The following is a 20990-nucleotide window of genomic DNA, read 5'->3' on the forward strand; positions in this document are numbered from 1 at the left end:
ACCACAGTGGATATCCCTGCTATAAAAGTGCTTTCTTTGAAGCACTTCTATAGTGAAGTAGAAGCTTTGGTGGAAAGGAGTGCAATCATTCATGTTCTGGTTTCTTCTGGGTTTTTTTGGCATACTTCACATTCATAACTTTAGAAGGAGTCTTTGGATAACCAGTGTTGCAGAAGTCATTTTGTCAATAGCAAACTTGAAGTCTCAGACATCATTGATTAAGTGGCTTCTTTTAACTGTGACCAAGTTGTCTGCACCATATCATGTTTACTATAGACTTGCCTTCAATGCATTTTGGTAACCTTGCACATGGATGGAGCTTATTACAAAAACAGACTTCTGTTACATCAAGCTAAGGTGCAGTTTCCATTTTATGTGAGGTTAATGGCGTGAAATATATGTGAGTAACTTCCAACTCTATTTTCACATTGCATGCCTGTGGGATCACCATGTGGAACAAGTCTCCAAGTAACTGCATTGAAAGTGTGACGGGCATTAAAATTAATTGCAATATAGAAGTTTATTTTACAGGAAATGTGTATAGCACTTGTTTATCATTCTAAGGTGTCTCTTTTCCCACAGAGTATTGAGTGTAGAAGTAATGTAATTAAAATACATCTAGGCTCTTATAAAATCTACTGTGCTGTTCCATCAAACCTGTTCAGATTGTACCAGTGTGTAGATAAAACTATAGCAGCCAGAAAACTTTCTGTAAATCTGTATACAACCATGCTGTCTAGCCTTTAACACCTATGCTTGGAATGACAATGAGTCTAGGCAGTTTTGTGTAAGAAAAAGGAGGAGAAGGAGAACTCTTAACTCTGGAAGAACATGCTTCAGTCCTTTCCATCTGCTAAAACTATGAGGCAGATTGTCACGACAGGCCCAGGGGGCTTTATTCCAGAATCCTAGATAGTAATCAATCTTCCCTCTCCAGAGATATGTAAGTAGTGCACTTCCATCATAGTAATGTGGCTGGCTTTCATATGCTGTACATTTAATTAAGGGCAGTTAGGAGAAACATATGTAGATTATGATGATGAACCATGATTCATGGATTTAATAATCTTTTGGCTGCATCTCCCAGTTTTGAACTTTTATCAATTCTAAGCACATGGAATAAACATCCATTTATCATTTTAAATTTCTACCTGTTGTGTGTGTTATGTTAATAAACTCTCTCAATAAATGACTTCAGCAAACATGGCTGAACTGTGATGAGTAGGGGATATTTTTTCCTCTTGTTTTCTGCTGCCTCCAGCTTTTCTTCCTTAAGGCTTGGCCAGTATATTTCATCAGGGTGCTGGTTACAAGTAGATCCAAGCCAAATTTAGTATCCTTTGTAATTCTAAGGTAATGCTATCTTGATGGTGACTTATATAGATCTTGTAATTTGTCAACATGATCACCATCTGTGAATTAATGAATGATTATTGATTAGAGAGCTAGATTGCTTGTGTTGAAGCAACTGGTTGAATGAGATGTAAACTTGAATGAGTTACTTGTGAATCAGAATAACTCCATACTTGAGATTTAGTCAGGTAACAGGGATGAATACTGTGAATTCTCTTGCATTAGAATTAATTGTCCCTCTCCTACACATGTACTGAGATTGTTCTACTTGCAATTGGTGCAACCTTTGGTCTCTGTTGCCTAAAGCCAGCAATTCCTATTTGATTATCACCTCATTATGAAAGTCACTACAGCAAAATGTTGACATTGCACTGATTTACATTGCTTTAATATAGAGAGAGGTTACTAGAAGATGGATCAATCTATAGGCAGTAGGTATAAATTGATAATTGAAATACTTTGGGTTCACAGAAGATATGCCTTTTGTATATCACATGTATCATACCATAAGATTCCTGCCCTACTTGTAAGCTTCCTAGAGACCTCTTTTGAAAACTATGAAATATTGATTTGATTTTTTTGTTTACACTGGAGCTGTTCCTATACCATATTTATATAGTAAATGGAAACAACCAAATTAAAGACAAGAAGCTGGGTTAATATAAAATATCACTGCACTCAAGTTAAAACATTTGGCCTTCCTTCCCTCCCTCCCTCCCATTCATGTATAACCAAAGGAAAGCTATTGACATTATTTACCCTAGACCTGTAGTCAACTGAACTAAGATGCCCCAATCTTTGCGAGTATTCTGTGTAGCTGTTTTGGATATAACTGCATCATAAGGCTGTGATTGAAAGGATCTGTGAATGCTACCTAGTTACAGTCCCTTACCCTGAAGCTACTTTCACTTGAAATAGTTTTGAGTGGAATCCAGCTCGAGCACTATATGAAACTAAACATTATTGCACAAGTGATTGTGATTTCTCAGAGGTGGCACTTTCAGACATATTCACCTCTCTCATTTTTGGCTTGGTGGGTGGAAGCTGATGAACCATTGAGTCATGAATGAGCTCAACACCTTGGCACCTGTTGCAAAATCAGTTTCTTAACTGTGAAAACCAGCATAACTATATGCTTATGCTGTGCTGCAAGTGTATAGGCTTCTAGTTTCTGTGTTAACTTGGCAACTCTTTGGAAACATCACTGCTGAAACATTAATTCAGACTTACTATATACAGGCAGTCCCCTAGTTACAAACATCCAACTTACAAATGACTCATAATTAAGACCAGGGGGTAAGACAACAGGAAGTGTGAGGAAAAAGTACCCCTAGGAAGGGAAATTCACCCCTGAAAGAGTTATCATGGGGAAAATGTGTCTCTGCTGAAGATTTATCACCAGTCCTTGTTTCCACCACAACTTAATTTTTTTTCAAAATTCAAGTGTACCCATTCTGACTTAACATACAAATTCAACTTAACAAGAAACCTACAGAACTTATCTTGTTCATAACTCGGGGACTGCCTGTGTATAAAACCAACTTTCTGATGCATCTTCCATTCCCTTTTGCAGTCAGTGAATTCGTTTTTTAACTGGGAAGCAAGGCAGGTTACTCTGTAAAGTAGAATATTTGGAAATGTGATTCAGATCAGTTCCAAAACTGTCAGTTAATGTTTTGTGTATGGAAAAGCATGATGGAGTGATAAGAGTTCTTAATTTAGGAATATTTCCTCCGATCTTACTTCATATTCAAATTGCGCTCCAGGCTAATCCTTGCTTTTGACTTCTGTGGATTTAAAACATTACAAATTTTAAATGCAAAGCATATAACCATATAACAGCATATAAGGCTTTATTTCTACATATTATTTGGAATTTTCACACCATGTGGGCATGAATGTGTAGATATACGTGTTTATCTTTTTTTAAAAAAGTCTTGAAACTGAGACATGGTTATAAAGACTGTGATGGAAAATGGTAGTGTAGGATAAATTTATGCTCATAGTCATTAACTAGGAATGTGTCTAGTGCTAGGCTTCCATTTTACTGGAATTACAAGAAGGCGAATTTGAGAGCAGCTTGTAGATGAGTAAATAGCATATTAAAAATCTCATTCATATACTAATATATTTCCTTGATTTCTAGTTTTGCAACCTTAAAAAGGCAAACTTCTTTACTCTCTCAATGGAATTAATACCAAAGATCATCAAACTCTTAACTGTAGAAATGCTTTTTGCATCACAAAATGTGATGTAGAACATGTTCTTAATTATATTGCAAAAATTATATATTTAAAAGCATTTTACTCCTTAATATTATTCTGCTATATATGAATAATAGATGCAATATAAATACAGAGTGTAGACTTGAAAAATGTTATAACTTCAGAATACATGATCTTATGAGAGCACCACTACACCAAAATATATAAAAATGGTTGCATGTAGTTTGCTATTGCATCTCCCAAATTCCAGATATCTCTTGTTCTTGTTTTTTGTTGTGGTCTTGTTCTTTGTTGTGGTTTGACTCTCATCCCATTCCCCATCTTTTCTCATCCAGATCTATATGCACCTGCGTTGCTACAGTTGCCCCAATGAACAGCGCTATATAGTCCGGATCCTTTTCATTGTGCCCATTTATGCTGTCGACTCATGGCTCAGCCTCCTTTTCTTCACGAATGACCAGTACTATGTGTACTTTGGCACAGTGAGGGATTGCTATGAAGGTAAGTTGTTGGAGGGCTCTGCAGCAATAGTGGGTTTTGGTAAGGGTTGTCAGGCTGTCATAAATAGCTGTTGCTCTCTGGTGCAGAAAAGGAGTCTAGAGCTGAATTGAGAGATAGGATTAGCTTGTATGTTTACTTTTAAAAATTAATTAGGTAAAGTTAATATTTCAAGGTAGCTGTACTATTCCAATGGTAGTTAGTTAATAACTGGTTGGATATCCATGCAATATCTTCTAGAAAGTAGTTCTTTACTTTCTTGTTTCTCAAAAAATAACAAATTGATATTTTTAGTTACCTGCAAACACTATCTTAATACTACAAGGTGTATTCCTCCCATTAACTTGCAACAGAACACAATACATCAGCATGCAGCACAGCACCAGCTGGCACTTCAACCAAGTAATATTTTTATTTATTTTATTTATTTAGAGCTTTTATAACCCGGTCTTCTCGACCTCCGAAGAGGGACTCAGGCCGGCTAACAGCAGAAAATTCATACACACATAGAATAAACAGAATAAACATAATATTTTTCCTATTCCATTTAGTGAGGCCAAAACTCTGTAACTTTAACAAATAACTAAAGTGTCAAATTCTACTGTAAAATGGCTGAAGTTATCCCTTATTAGGTTACGGTTGTAATGCAGTGTATTATACCTTAATTATTGGGAAAAGGAACTCATTAACAGGTTCTTTGTAATTTGTTACTTGTGAGTTCTGAATGAGGCTTGAGCAAAGGCGAGATTAGTTAGCATTTGTGTCTACTTTCTTCTGTGGAATAAGAAAGTATTTTCATCTGAAGTAAAAAAAAAAGTAATATAAAATTACGAAACAGAGCCATGAACATAAAAAAGAATTTGCAGAGAAGCAGGACTCCTTTGGCTATGGTGACTCATAAAATGATGCTATTTTTTTAAATCAGATAGCTGTTTATTTCTGAGTTCCCTTAGTAGGCTATTATGAAATCATAATGAACAGTTCTTTTGGGACCTTGGTAGGACAAGCCAGAAACTGATGGTATAAGGTTGAGAGGGAGAGAGAGTCTGCAGCTGGCCATCAGCGAATCCAATAACTCTGAAATATGCCTTTTCTGGAGTATATCTTTTTTAAAATTATATATTCATATAGATCTTAGAACATTATTCCAGAAAGGCAACTAATAGAACTCTTCACTTCTCATGAGAATCACATTTTTACTATTATCTGTACAGGTAACTCATTCTACAGTATTTATTTATTTATTTACTTTATTTGTATACCGCTCTTCTCAGCCCTTAGGCGACTCAGAGCGGTTTACAACAGGTTAGATATACAGAATACAAAATCATTACACATTTAAAAATAATTACTAGTATTATATTGCATTAGATTACAGTATTATAAATATATATGTATATACAATATATTATATTATAGCATATTATTAGAATAGCACAGGAGACAAGGTGGAACTGTCCCCTAGCCCCTCTTTCTTCGCTCTGGCCCAGAGGGGCAGTTGGTGCTGAGGGGAGGGGTCCCCAATGGATGGCAAATGCAGGAGACAAGATGGTGCTGTCCCCTGGCCTCCCCTCTCTTCGCTCTGGCCCACCAACATTTTCAACATTTTCAACTTTTCCTTTAGAATCTATTCAAAATTATTCCTTATAAAGCTTAAGGGGGATCATCCTCAGCCCACATCTCAAAATTAGAATTAACCTGTTGTAAACTACAGTAAAAGCTGTGTAGGACATGGGCATCTTCTTCAGACTATACCTGGAATACTGTGTCCAATTTTGGGCACTGCAATTGAAGGGAGATGTTGACAAGCTGGAGGAGGGCGACTAAAATGATCAAGGGTCTGGAGAACAAGCCTGATGAGGAGTGGCTTAAAGAGCTGGATATGTTTAGTCTGCAGAAGACAAAGCTGAGAGGAGACATGATAGCCATGTATAAATACATGAGAGGAAGTCATAGGGAGGAGGGAGCAAGCTTGTTTTCTGCTGTCCTGGAGATTAGGATGTGTAACAATGGCTTCAAACTACAGGAAAGAAGATTCTACCTGAACATGAGGAAGAACTTCCTGACTGTGTGAGCTTTTCAGCAGTGGGATTCTCTGCCCCGGAGTGTGGTGGAGGCTCCTTCGTTGGAAGCTTTTAAACAGAGGCTGGATGGTCATCTGTTGTGGGTGCTCTGAATGTGATTTTCCTGCTTTTCGCAGGGGGTTGAACTGGATGGCCCACAAAGTCCCTTCCAGCTCTATGATTCTATGATTGTCTAAAAGCTCTAGGAATCCACTTAGAAGCACTGCTATAATTTCCAGGTGCACATGCACTCTACAGAGCTAAAGCTTGAGCACACTAAACTGAACTTCTTGGCAGCTCTGGAGCCATAGTTGTATAGAGCACTTGTCCACTGGGAAGTTACATAATTAGTGCTTCACAGAATGTTATTAGGCTTCTGGAGATACTGCCATGCCCCTCTTGTTTTATTTTTATTTGCTGTAGAGCTTCTTTAATCTCAGCTAAAGCAAAATGTTCATCTACATCATGGTGATCCTTTTTAAATAAGTGGAAACTGTTCCCCTACTTCTTTTGAGTCTTTTGAATAGAAATTTTCATTCTACACTATATTCTTAGGCCTAAGTAAACACACATTTAGGTCTAAGCATATTTCTCTCCCTTTGAGCCTCGGTTTTTTGCTTTTTATTGCGACATCTTGCATTAAGCCTTCTTGTACAAAAATAGTGCAATACTTGCTGCTAGTGAGAATGTCCTTGGGTGCATGAACCAGCTAATCATCTGGAGCGATCAGTTGGCCTTTCACACCTGTAACAGTGGGCTAGAGTGTAATAACAGATGGTGGGTGCATAGTCCAGAGGCCATCTTTGTTTGGCTTCGTTTTCCCATTTCTCTGCCATCAATGAGTATGTGTGTGTGATGTGTACAGAGGCATTACAGGAAGCCGGCTGCTCCATAACACCCTTCTCCTAGCAACAGTGATTATTTCCATTGTCTCGCCTAGGGAGTTTGCAAACATCGCAACATCTGCATTGAAGGGTCAGCCTACTTTCTAAAGTTTGCCAGTGTGGCCAGCTTGATGGCCCGTCTGTCAGATGATGAGTTATATTGTTATCCCCTTCACACACACAGCATGTGTTCTCAATCTTCAGAAGTGTTTCAAAACTGTAGGAAAAGGAAGAAACAAGAGAGGGAGGGTGGCAATCTGACTTCATTTCTAGAAAGATTTATCCCTTGGGATAATTAGCCTTGGAAAAATGTTAATAAATATATGTATTTAGCTTTAAATCTTATTTTTGTGGCAGCCAGTGCTTCATAATGTATATGCACACAGTACAGTAACTTAGGACATAGTTACCCTATTTTCACTTGGCCATTTAAATGGCCTAATATTGGGATATGAGGCATTCAATTGTTTTAGCATTTTGAAAATCCCAGTTGATATTTTGGCTGTTGCTTCAATGGAAAATGTTGGGAGTAATTTGTCATATAATTCTAACACAATCCTGCACATGTCCACTTAGAAATAAGTTCTATAGTATATTAAATTGGACCTACTCCCAGGTAAATTTTCATATGTTAGTTTCTTTAATGTACTTCAATGAGGATCTTGAGTGAAGTTGGAAAATATGCTTGTCAGTTTTAATTTCAAATTCAACAAGGTTGATTTTTAAGAACTTCATTATGCAAGAACTTAATGTGATGAGGCATGAATAAGATTTACATAAGATAAAAGCAGTGTGTTTGCCATTGTTGCATTGGCAAATCTGCAGCAAAGACCATGGTGGAAACAAACATCATAACAATTCATTGTCTCTGTATTGCCTAGCCCAAATAGAAACCATAGCCTAGAAATTAAGTGTAATGTATTTCATGACATATCCTTTGCCATCTTATGTAGATTGTGTCAAAGGAGACTGTTTTTTAAATTTTAAAAATGCTTTTATTAACTGACCAAAATGAAATAATTTGGATAACTAAGATATAGAACATAGTCACTACATCGGCTAAATTAAACCAGCATCCTTTTGTATGGAACATTAGGTATACAAATTATACCCAAGCATAGAAAATGAATTGAAAGCATACAAAACACATTCACATGTGTTCTATAAGGTGAAATGAAATCTAAATTGTGATAGCATAATACACAAACATGTGAAAACTCACTACTGTTTGTGCGTTTGTTAAATCTCTAATGTTAGATGATATCTTTTTCTATCAAAGTAATATAAAATTCTGCAATTTAAATATATGCTCTATTAAAATAAAATGACTTGTCCGTGCTCTGGTTGGGGTGAGATTTAGATGTAACATGTGATGTTTTGGGCATGCAGAAATCCGTTCTGATTTCCATGTGAACAAAACTTCATGTACACATTATTACTCCATTTTATTTTATTTTTTGATGAAATTGTTAGGGTCAGTACCTAGTGGCTCATACTAGAGAATGTCTGTCTGTTTGCCTGGCCAAGCTTAAAATTAAAGTACCAGTTGATTGTCTCTTACCTGAAATGCTTGGGACCAGAAGTGTTTCAAATTTCAGAGTTGTTTTTTTTTTAAATTGCAATACTTGCATGTACATAATGAAATATATTGGAATTGGGCTGCAAGTCTAAATACAAAAAATATGTTTCATATATAATTTTATACCTGACATTTGAAAAATAATTTTGTGCATGAAACAGAGTTTGTGTACTTTAAACCACCAGAAGGTGTCCCAATCTCAGCCACTCATGTGGACAATTTTAGATTTTATACTATTTCGGATTTCTGAATAAAGGATGCTCAACCTGTAGCTGTTCAATTTTTAAGTACAAAGCCCCTAAAGTTGACAGTGGCACTGAATCATCTAGTACAGCAGCAGTGTCCCAGAATGACACTAGGAAGCACTGTGACTCTGTCAGTGACAAATAAAATATAGTGCAAATGCCATTTCAGCAAGTCATATTTTCCTGTGATCTTATAGTTCTTTCTGAATAATTGTATCAATTAGTTTGGTATAAAAATGCTGAGACATGCTTAAAGATGTATCATGTGGATCTTGGGAGTTTGATCTTAGTAATATTTTGCTTAGATGGTCAGCTGTCCATTAAGTCTGAAATTGCAAACTATTCTCCTTTATAGAAGACTATAATTTTAATATATAGATCATGATCAGAATCTGCATATTTTGGTTTGTGTACTTAAATTGAGCTACCTAGAATAAATGTGGATTATATTTTTACCTGGTGGAAACATTAGTCTGCTGACTTGTTGTATTTTGTAATATGATTTGGAAGATAGGAGTGGAAGCTTCACCAAAGAGCAAAAGGCTGTTCCTCCTTTTACTGCCTCTGCCTCACTTTGCTGCTCAGACTTCTTAGTCCCTATTTTGTACTATTTCGGATTTGGCAGTATGGCAGTAAGAGATCAATTTCACTCTGAAACTCACCTGCAACCGTTCATGTATAGCTGCAAATAGAGACTGATCTGACATCACCCATTACAGGTTTAAATTGGCAAAGGAGCCTGCGACCCTCTGACTGTGGTTAAAATAAAATTCTCATCATACCACACCATTGACCAGAATATCCAGGGCAGATGAACATTATAGTAGTCCAACTACATCTTGAAAGCCAAATGTTCCTCAATTCTATTCTAAATCATTGTAAATATATGGATAAATTTTCAAGGATACCCAAACCATCAAAAAACAGATTATTACAAAAATAAAATAGAAACCATTGCAGAAATTGTGGATGTCGGGGACCATTTTAGAAAAAGAAGTCTTCTTGTCATACTGGGCATGTGTGGCGAAGCACCTACAAATAATGTAACAGGAGTTCATTTATCTTTCACACTATTATTTCATCCATTGAGAGATTTTAATTAAACTCATATAATTAATAGATGGGTCCGCAGTGGCACAGCAAGTTAAACCGCTAAGCTGCAGAACTTGCTGACCGAAAGGTCGGCAATTCAACTCTGCAGGATGGGGTGAGCTCCCGTTGTTAGCCCTAGCTTCGAAAACATGCAAATGTGAGTAGATCAACAGGAACAGCTTTGATGGGAAGGTAACGGTGCTCCATAAAGTCATGCTGGCCACATGACCTTGGAGATGTCTACGGACAAAGCTGTCTCTTCAGCTATAAAACCCCCAGAGTCGGACTTGACTAGACTTAATGTCAAGGGGAAATCTTTACCTTTACCTTAAATAATAGATATTTTTTTAATTTGGTCATGGTCCTATTGCATGCAGTGTTAAATTCTTTTAGAATTGATAGGATGTAGACATTTGGGGAGTGAGCCAGTGTTGTGTTAGTCGGTGTGCTCGGCCATGGGGACTAGGTGACCTTGGGCAAGTCATACTCTCTCAGCCTCAGAGGAAGATAAAAGGATAAAAGCAACCAAATCTTGCCAAGAAAACCCCACAATAGAGTCGCCATAGGGTTATCATAAATCAGAAACTTGATGGTATACAACAAGGAGAAAATGCTTTTTGCGGGGGAAGGGATATTTCCTCCTTTTGTTGTTTCCCCCTCCTGTTTTTTTAAAAAGCACTTATTTTAAAGTACTTCAAATATACTTAGTGATATTTAGCAATTATTTCCATTTTTCTTCTTTTTCTTTTGGCAGCTTTTGTTATCTACAATTTCCTTAGCCTGTGCTATGAATACCTTGGTGGGGAAAGCTCAATCATGTCTGAGATTAGAGGGAAGCCTATTGAGTGAGTATTGCCTATCTCTCTCATTCTGTCATATATGCATATACATAACCATTCTCTTTGGTGGGATGGGAAAGGCGGCTAGGGACATCTATCTGTCAGAGCACTTATTCTACCTCTGCCACTGAAATTTATCTTATATGACAGATGTCCTGATGTTGAATGAGATCACCTGAGTTCCAGTATCTGGACCAAGCTGGCTGGGAACATTTGTTTGCATATGAATTTGGACTTGAAGCCTTTGTGCTCTTATTCTGTCCAAAGCCTTCATTTTAGGCACAATAGTTACTGTAGTTTTATGTTGTTGTCTTGCCCAAGGGCCTAAGGCATTTCAGTCTTGGATGTTGCAGTACACGTTGGTATGCCTAAATGAAGTTAAGTGAGAGGGAGACCTATGAGTCCACACTATGTACCTGGTTTATTTGTTTGTTAGATGCGTTTTTAGCTCTGTTCCCTTTAGAAACTAAAAATGAGATAGTTATAATAAGACATAATAAGAATTATTTGTATTCTGTCCTGCTTTTGTATTTTTTTCCTTTTTTCCCATTTTTCTATTTTTATTTTCTATTTCCTATTACAGCTGTCAAAGTGCCAAAAATAGAGAACCCAGACACTATAAACTTTTGATATGTTTATTTAAATATCAATTTTACATCAAGCTTGATTGTTATGTTGTACTTTATTGAACATCTTGTTGTATTGCTTTTAGGTCCAGCTGTATGTATGGAACTTGTTGCTTATGGGGAAAGACTTACTCTATTGGATTTCTGAGATTTTGCAAACAGGTATGGTTTAACAGAAGCTGATAAGAGGTCAAGAACTTGGCTCTAGTGAGTCTCTTCCAAATAGGTTTTTGGTCAGCTTTGTAAGAGTGGATGTAGGTGTTGGGTAATGTGAAAAGAAAAAATCGTTTCCTTGTCTCAATTGTTACATTTTGCTAAGAAATCTGAGACTTCACATAAAAACATGTCCCATGCCTGACAGTTTTGACACCCTTCTGAGAATTAGAAAGCAGGTTCTAGTTGTAACTAACTATGTAGCCGTGCGGGTATGATGCATGAATTATGGAGCAGAGAAATTTTGGATCAAGGTCTCACTTGGCTTTCTTTATGTAACTTGCCATTTCAGTTTTAATCTAAGTCTTCTGTAATACAGGAGACAACTGCTTATTAGCTCTACATATTGTATCTCTCTTTCTAGTAGTTTAACTAATATGGGGAGAGGAATTTGACAAGAGACTCAAAAATAAATTTGAAACCAGAACTCCCAAATGGTAATGCCAAAGTAAAACTTCAGTACTTAGGTGGGTTATTGATTGTGCATAGTATCATCTTAACTTGGATTGTGGAAAGGTTTTATGGTGTGTTCATATGCAGTAACATTTCACTTCTGATTGTATGGTATGTCTTGATAACTTACTTTCATGATTCCTGTGATCTATTGTCTTTCCCTGTACTGCATTATACACCTGGTTTTACTAACATGCAGTTTGTCTTTTGTTCCTCCTTTTAAATTAGTTCCTCCATGTTATGTTTACTGAAACCCTTTCTGTTTTACCTCATGGATATTTGCACATGATGATCATGTGTTGATTCTCTCCCCTCCTCCCTCCAATTATTCAAATTTTGTACAACCTTTTTGGATTGTTTGAGTATAAAGACTATATTGTAAACTATATTTTCACTCCAACACCTTGGCAAAAATGTGCCTGCATACAAGCATTTCAAAGCCCTTTTAAAAAAGCTTTTGGTAGCAGAGATCGTTAAAGAAAAATTATGTCATTGTAAGTACTATAAAAAGATAACAGAAATGAACTGAGCATATAGAGATCATCATTGTAGTTATAATTTCTGCCATTCCCAAAACTGGGACATTAGTCCACTTACAATTTAAAACAATATAGTACACTAAAGGTACCATATCCTGATTTTAAAAACTAACATCGGCCCTGGTCAGTACTTGGATGAGATATTGACAACAAATACCAGGTGTGGTAGGCTATATTTCAGGGATAGAAACTAGCAAAACTACCTCTGAGCATTCCTTGCCTAAGGAAACCCTGTGAAATTCATGGCCTTGCCATAAATGAACAGGTTCAAATTACAGGAAAGGAGATTCCACCTGAATATTAGGAAGAACTTCCTGACTGTAAGAGCTGTTCAGCAGTGGAACTCTCTGCTCAGAGTGTGGTGGAAGCTCCTTCCCTGGAAACTTTTAAACAGAGACTGGATGGCCATCAGTCAGGGGTACTGTGAATGTGCTTTTCCTGCATGGCAGGGGGTTGGACTCAATGGCCCATGCGGTCTCGTCAAGCTCTATTATTCTATGATTCTAGGTGATGTGAAGACACGCACACACACATACAGCATATAGCTAAAACATACAAAGTATTCCTTCAGTTCAAATTGAATTGAAGAAAAGAGACTAAGTGGGCAAAGAGTCGAGTGTGTGATGAGGGAATACAAGGTGACCTATTAGTTAGGAAGTGTGGGCATGACAGAACTAGGTTACTTTTAATGTATTTGTGGTATCAGGCAATTAGCTTTCAACAAGGCATGTAGATTTCTGACTTGCTTGTGTAGATTGTTTATTTCATACCTCATAATGGCCAATACTTAGTGTAGCTTCTTCTGGGTGATTAAATATCATGTGCTCATCATATGGGACTCTGTGCATAAGATTTGCAGAGGAAGCAGTCCAGCATGAGCCACCAAACTACATCAAGGGAACCTCTCCCATTTTAATTGCAGTGAATAAATTATATTAAATGTTTCAGCCATAAATTGCTGAGATGATGATAAAAATTGTTCTTGGTATAAAGTGCCAGCAGGATTGAGTAGTCAGTACTTTCTGCTCATCCTTCACCCTTCTCAAATAGTTCTTCTAGGATTAAAAAAAATGAGAAAGACTGATCTGTAGTGACCACAGCCACTTTCTGGTTACAGATGCAGGACATGACGTGTCATCTTGCAGGAACAATTTCTCTGTTTTTATTGATGTGTTAATGCTTATGTTTGCAGAGTGATTGTGTGATAGAGAAGTCAGAAAGTTTATGAGCAACAGTTTTGCAGTTGGGATATTTTTCACCATTAGACAGAAACTTGAATGGTGTGAAATTGTAACTCTAGAGAGGACCAACTCCATTTTAGATGCTAACCTTTTGGGGTCCCCCCCCCCTAGACTTCTGCATGATGACACAGCAAATGTCTAGGTTGCCAGCACCCACTATTTTTTCCCATATGTCTTAACACTTTCTTCACCAGGAAGTGTCCAAAAATAAATGCTTGTGGGTTTGGGCTGCAGGAAGATGAATAAACAATCCCTAGAACAGAGAAGAGGAAGTTCAGAAGCACAGTTTAACAATTAGCTTGACCTTTTCCAGTTCACGACTTGGTGATGACTCACCAGTTGGCTTGTGCTGGGATTCTTAATCTCCCCAGTTTGTGATCACCACCCAAGACCATCTTATCAGAAACAATCTTTTTCCCTCTTCTAGCTTTGTCTTTCAGATGCCAGCAGAACCAGGTTCTACTGCGTGTGTGCTTAACACAAAGGAGGAGAAATGAAATATTTTACCGTTTCACCCCATTCTTTCTTTTCTGAATATGATTGCTAGTTCATAGACTGCCTGGAAAAGTAAATGGGTACAACTGACATTCTTTCTGCTGAGAGAGAACTTAAATTTTAAACATGGAGGAGATTTAGTAAGTGATCTCGTCAAGACCCTTGTAAAAAATATAGTCAGTCACATGTCTAAAACATTTCTAATTTATTCCCAGGCATTGGTTATTATTGTTCTCTGAAGTCTGACCTGCTAAGATGATCAAAGCAGTATTACCTTTATAATACTTTGTATGAGCTTCCCTAGATAACTGGTTGGCTACTATATGAACAGAATGTTAAAGAAGATAGATCTTTAACCAGATGCAGCAGAGCTACTATTTGTATGTACTACTAACGTGGCTTTTTGGTCTTTAACATAGCTCACATGAAATATTTTCATTGAGAGATTGAAGAAGCAAGTGGTCATTAGTGGGTTTAAATTAGTTCTATGTAGCAAGAATCCATCTGGTTGAGTTGATGAAGGATGAAGGAGTAATAATAATAATAACAGCAACAACAACTTTATACTTGTAACCCTCCTCCATCTCCCTGAAGGGACTCGGGGCGGCTTACATATGGCATAAAGTTCCTAAAACAACATAAAATAGACATACAGTACAATACAATAAAGAAAAACATTGCATATGAAATAACAATTTAAAACTCAGAACAGCGCCCAATAACTATCGTAAGAAATGGCCAGACTGTAAACAAGACAAGGGAATGGGATAGTGCAAATTGTAGCTGAGAACAAGGGCATGGGATGAAAGTCCAGTGCTATGTCATTGATTGCAGAACATTGGGGCTAGACGTTCTCAAAGGCTTGTTTAAACATCCAAGTCTTCAGATCCCTATGCAAGGAGGACAGAGTGGGGGCTTGCCTAATCTCCCTGGTGTGGGCGTTCCAAAGCCAGGGGGGCACCACCGAGAAGGCCCTCTTCCTCGTCCCCAACAACTGTGCTTGGGACGGTGGTAGGAACGAGAGGAGGGCCTCCCCAACAGATCTTAATGCTCAGGCATGTACACAGGGAGGGTGCAGTCATGAAGCTAGGCAGGGCCCAAACCGTTTAGGGCTTTTTATCATGACCTGCACTTTGAATCATCTTCTCTGCAGCAAAAAATATGTGTGGTTACTAAACTGCAAGATGAAACACGAGATCATATTTAAGACATTTGCTACTTCCCTTTGAGCATTTTTTCAACTTCTACACTTCTGTCTGGAATTTCCCTTTCTTTGGTCAATAACGAGGGGAAATTCTTGCCAGAGATACACACTCAAGAAAAAAGATCATGAATCTTATTGCTAGTTCTAACAAGGGTAGACCCATTGAGTCTGTTGTAGAATAGTGAGTTGGGGATAATGTAAATCTCGTTGATTCAGTGTATTTACTCTAGCTGAGCATACAAATAGAATTCAGGCCAAGTAAGCGGAGAGAAAGGTCTGCAGTGAGAGAAGCCAATGAAGAGCTATTCTAAGAAAAGCAGCTAATAAAAATATACTTAGTCCTGCCCATCATTAGACCAGCCCATTTAACGATGGCTAGATCAGGCATGTCAACTTCTGTGACACTGGAATCCTTTTTCTTGTTGTGAAATAAACACTAGCAAACTTAGGTGTTACAATGATCTGTCGGATTCCTCTGATGATTAATGGGTTATGTACAGAACAGATTGCTAATGTTATCCTGAGTAGACCACTGGGTCTATGAACTATTAAAAATACTCCTCTAAAAACACAATTGTTTTAGTCTCAAGATAGTTGAGAGTGGGCTACTTTTCTATTCTGTCATTAGTTCCCTAAACTTTAAGATGTCCATGGTTCATAAACAAGAATTGGTCTTTAAAACTTTCTTACCACTTTTTCAGAGTATTTTATTATTATGTATTCTGTCATAATACTTACTTACTTAGGCGATCCCTCAATGTCTGAGTAGGATAATCCTCTAGGGTGGGTCTGTAGGTGACTATGGAGCCCTATTCTTGATCTGCATCGTCTCCCACAGTGAGGGCATTGGTTTCCAGGTGTAAGGCAGTCCCGGTCAGGGTTGGCTTGACGCGCCTTTCTCTTGGCACGTTTCTCTCTTTCGCCCTCCATTCTGTCGTAATATCCTTACATTAAGTCAGAGCTGGTACTTAGCAGATAATTTAGCCTTTTTCAATAAAGTTGCAGAGCTACTTTTGCAGTATCTAGTCTTCACTAGTGTTGAAGGCATATCTTTATCCTAAAAATGTGATTAATTAAGAACACATTGTTGGTCTGTGTGAACAGAAATGCTGATTATAATTCTGGGTTTAATGTGCTTAAGTGTTGAAGATGGTTGGAACTGATTGGAGATTAAATACCGAATACATTTTCTAATTTCTTTTCTGTATTTCTTTTGCTTGCCTCTTTACTTTCTACCACTATCAGGCCACTTTGCAGTTCTGTGTTGTGAAGCCTCTTATGGCTATTATTACAGTCGTCCTTCAGGCATTTGGCAAATACCAGGATGGAGACTTTGAGTAAGTAGTTTAATTATAAGGAGATGTCTTTGTCAAGTGATACCAGCTTGGTAGTCCTGTGAAGAAATTTCAAAATGTGTTTAATAAGAAAAAGCTTGCCTGTCCTTAGATCTGAGAGAATGAAATAACATTTTGCCTACAAGAAAATAGGGATTTCCTTATCTTCCCTAAAGAAAGGAACAAATAAGATCTCCATTTTGTACTGGGTTGAATGTTGGACTGGGATTCCGGGAGACGGGGTTTGAATCTCTATTTAATCATGGAAACCCACTAGGTGACCCTGGGCAAGTTGCTCTCTCTCTCAACCTCAGAGGAAACCAATAGCAAACCTTCACTGGAGAATTATTGAGGGTAACTGCAGTGCCTCTCAACCCACCACAGGCACTGGAACAATTTAATCCACTATTTGGTTATAGCTGTGGTAAATCATTTATGTGTGTCTTGGCACTGTTTACTGATAGACCTGGGAAGAAGAATTTGCATAGGTGGGAGGCTTAATCCTGCCTGAAAAACTGAGTATTCATGTTTTCTTTTCTTACAGTGTCTCAAGTGGATATCTCTATGTGACTATCATTTACAATATTTCTGTGAGCTTGGCCCTCTATGCCCTCTTCCTTTTCTACTTTGCCACACGTGAACTGCTCAGTTCCTACAGCCCCGTCCTGAAATTCTTCATGGTTAAGTCTGTCATTTTCCTGTCCTTCTGGCAAGGTGAGATATCAGCATACGCACTTGCAAACGTAACCAAGAAGATTTGGTACCCTGTTAAAATGTTAGCAGGCATGCATCTTTATCTCCTTGGTGTTTAAAACCGCTATCCTAAGACAAACCGCATTTTCTTGTGCTGTTTTTGTATATTATCCTCCTCATTATTTACATTTATTGTACTTCTCGCTTCTCACTGCCCTGCTATCAGTTCCACTTCATTCTAATAATATAACTCATCAAATCTGATGATGGGAGATTTCAGGAACACTTTTGTTTTCTGTTATTTCTCTTGATCAGGATGACAACTATGAAATTTTGTTACATTTTTTAGAAATATAAACCACATCTTTTTATAGTTTCTGCTTTTTATTGTTGTTAACAACACACATGTGAGTGAACATGGCATGTTTCTGTTGTTTGAAAAAGTGTTGTGTATCATTGCAACATCTATATTGTATCACTACCTCAGTGGAATCAACCAGTGGTGGTTCTAGTTCCAGGATGAGGAAAGTATGACCTATGAGTCACAGGATCCATTGAGCTCCCATTTTGCAGGCCCCCAAGATCCTCCAGAAACCTCCTCAATGCCTCTTAAATATGCCTCATTTTTAAAACAAAATTGCAGGCGAATAAACAAAATCACAGGCAAATTTCCATGTGATTTTTCAACAGCACATGTCCGCAAACCACCCATGATTATAGATACTCCTTCAACCCCAAAGCTCCCAATACTTCCAAAAGGCAAGCCCCCCACCACTAACAAACCAGAAAATGTGGGAAATGGCCACCGTAAGTGACATTATATCATTTCCAGTGTACATGGGTGCAGCCTATGGAAAGGACTTGGCTCCCAACCCAAATACAGTAACCAAATCCAGTCTGGTTGGTGTTCATGAGCCATATTAGTCAGATCGCCAAAAAAGTTTTAGGGGAAACTAGCTTTCCTGTTGTAATGTTTGCCTGTTCTGTGTCATGCCCAACAGGAATAATTGCTTTCTGTGATGTATTTGACCATCCTGTTACACCTTAGTTGGACCACCAAATTGATAGGAAATTAATATATCAAAATCTGGGAATAATGAAAAACATTGCAACAGCAAATAGATTAAGAAAAGGAAGTGACAACAAATTCAGAATCACCTATGGATTCTGGACCGGTTGCTGTGCTATAGAACTGAGATCTCTCTCAATTTTTACAATTCAGGGATGTTGCTGGCCATTCTGGAGAAGTGTGGTGCCATTCCTAAGATCGACTCTGCCAGTGTATCTGTGGGTGAAGGAACTGTAGCAGCTGGCTACCAGGACTTCATTATTTGTGTGGAAATGTTCGTTGCAGCAATTGCTCTACGCCATGCATTCACTTATAAGGTCTATGCAGACAAACGTCTTGATGCACAAGGTATGGAGGAAGCTCAGTTTTGAGTCTTGAATGAGAAGGGGATGTTAATATAGTGGAATTTATTCACCTCTAAATTCGCTACATAGGCATTTTAACACTAATTTTATTTTTTTCACATTTGCATACAGATCTGTTATATAATCTAGTTTTCATTTTCTCTTGAAATGCAGTCTGCTGTTGGATTAAGGGGATTACGCTTATGAGTCTCCCCAGATCTGCTTTCTATATACCTATACAAACAGTCCCTTCTATAGATTATAAAGCTCACATTGGGAAATAAACATCATTTTCTTTTTTACCTTGGGTCTATGAAAAATGAGAGCAGAAGTCTTGATATGGAAAGACTAGTGGGTGGGATTGAGGTAAGAGAACAACAACAAAATTTATCTTCAGAGTGACATATACAGCATTTGACAAGTGAAGAAAGGAAAGACATTTCTACTTTCCCTTCGCTTGTTACTAAAAACTGGGATCAGAGCCAAGCTCTTGAACATAGTGATCAAAGTCCATTATATAGATTCTGTTTGTCTTGTTGCCTAGAGAACAGCAGAGCTGAGATGCACAGGTTGACTAAGGAATCCCCCCTTTTTTTTGAGATTGCGAGGGATGGATAACTCTGTACAACTTGAATATCCTTTATCCAAAATGCTTGGGAAGAGAGGTGTTTTGGATTTTGGAATACCTGTATATGAACATACATATATAATGAAATATCTTGGAGATGGTACTCAAGTCTTAATGCAAAATTCATTTGTATTTCATATATTCATATCCTGGAGGTAATTTAATGATATATTTTTAATAATTTTGTGCAGGAAACCAAATTTGTGTACATTGAATCATGAGAAAGAAAAAGCGTTTTATCTCAGCCACCCATGTGGACAATTTTGTAGTATTTTGGTTTCAGAATTCTGGATAAAAGATGTTCAACCTGTAGGATATTTCAGCCTTCTGTAAAATCTTGTATTTAATAGCTAATGCTAGCAAATTAACTATTGTAATAATGTCTTGGTGGAAAACTCTAACTTGCCTTTTCAAACTGCTGTTTCCTATATCTTTCTCTCTTGTTTTTGTTTCCTTCACTCCTTTTTCACTTGCTTTGGGCTTTGGTGTCTGGTGCAGCTGTTCCATCCTATGGGCCATATGGTAGGTGCCAACTCTCTCTGCATTTGTTTCTTTTCTTATTTTCCACCATGCACTGGGTAGATAAGTCACGTGCTGCCCGTTGTTATGTGTAACAAGTATATGCAGGTGTACTTTGGGGAAAACATGAATACAGTGGGAGGTTTCCTTGAGATTTTTGCCTCAACAGCTCTGACAACCAAAGAGAGAGGTGAAAGAGACTTGCTTTTTCAGCAGTAAGCTTGCTTTGATGAAAACATGAAAGAAAAATGTAGTTTCACTCAAGGATGTCTGTTGTACATGTATTTGGCTTCTTTCACTTACTGCCTCGTAATACATTTAATACTCTTTACAATTTCATTGTATTTGGTGTGAGGAGCTGTTTTTATTGAGCATACATTTCTTGAAATTGCCTTCAATCTTCAGCATAGCCATACCTTTCTTTAAAAAAAACCCACATAGAAATGGGATTTATTTAAATGTAAAGTGAATGTAGAGCAATCTAGTCATTTTGGTTGGATTGCATGCTGTAAGCAGTCGTATGTGGTGTATATAGCAAAGTTTTTCAGCAGCTTTGCTTCCCCTTCCTCAAGGTGTACTTTCTGTTATTGACTTCTTTCCTCCTTTCCTTTTCTGTCTCTTATTTTTCTCTTACTTCTGCCTTGGACCTGTCAGTACCAAATATATTTTCTGAATGCATTTCCTAGCACCTTTCTCTTTTATAACTTTTTAAAATAATAGTTGAAATCTAAGTTGTGATCTTATGCTACTTCACAATGATTGTGAGGATTTTGTGCCACCCAATTTGCATTTGGACCCTTCTAGTGTATGGTTACCAGCTCTTCTTAAGTTGCTAAAATTCATGCCCAGCTAAT

The 20990-nt window shown here is 37.5% G+C and overlaps 1 protein-coding gene across 2 annotated transcripts in view; it reads left to right on the forward strand.

Annotated features, from left to right (window-relative positions):
- The window catches only part of TMEM184B (transmembrane protein 184B), a 44009-nt gene that overhangs the window by 18821 nt on the left and 4198 nt on the right, over nucleotides 1-20990 (forward strand). Inside the window, exons 4-10 of one of the 2 annotated variants that reach the window (XM_060777040.2) lie at nucleotides 3914-4079; nucleotides 10694-10784; nucleotides 11491-11566; nucleotides 16795-16886; nucleotides 17428-17597; nucleotides 18799-18993; nucleotides 20116-20139. In XM_060777040.2, coding sequence (XP_060633023.2) covers nucleotides 3914-4079; nucleotides 10694-10784; nucleotides 11491-11566; nucleotides 16795-16886; nucleotides 17428-17597; nucleotides 18799-18993; nucleotides 20116-20139 — 814 coding nt within the window. The remainder of the gene's footprint in view (nucleotides 1-3913; nucleotides 4080-10693; nucleotides 10785-11490; nucleotides 11567-16794; nucleotides 16887-17427; nucleotides 17598-18798; nucleotides 18994-20115; nucleotides 20140-20990) is intronic. The other variant, XM_060777041.2, reaches the window with a different exon arrangement.

This window comes from Anolis sagrei, chromosome 5, assembly GCF_037176765.1.
Source record: "Anolis sagrei isolate rAnoSag1 chromosome 5, rAnoSag1.mat, whole genome shotgun sequence".
NCBI lineage: Eukaryota > Metazoa > Chordata > Lepidosauria > Squamata > Dactyloidae > Anolis > Anolis sagrei.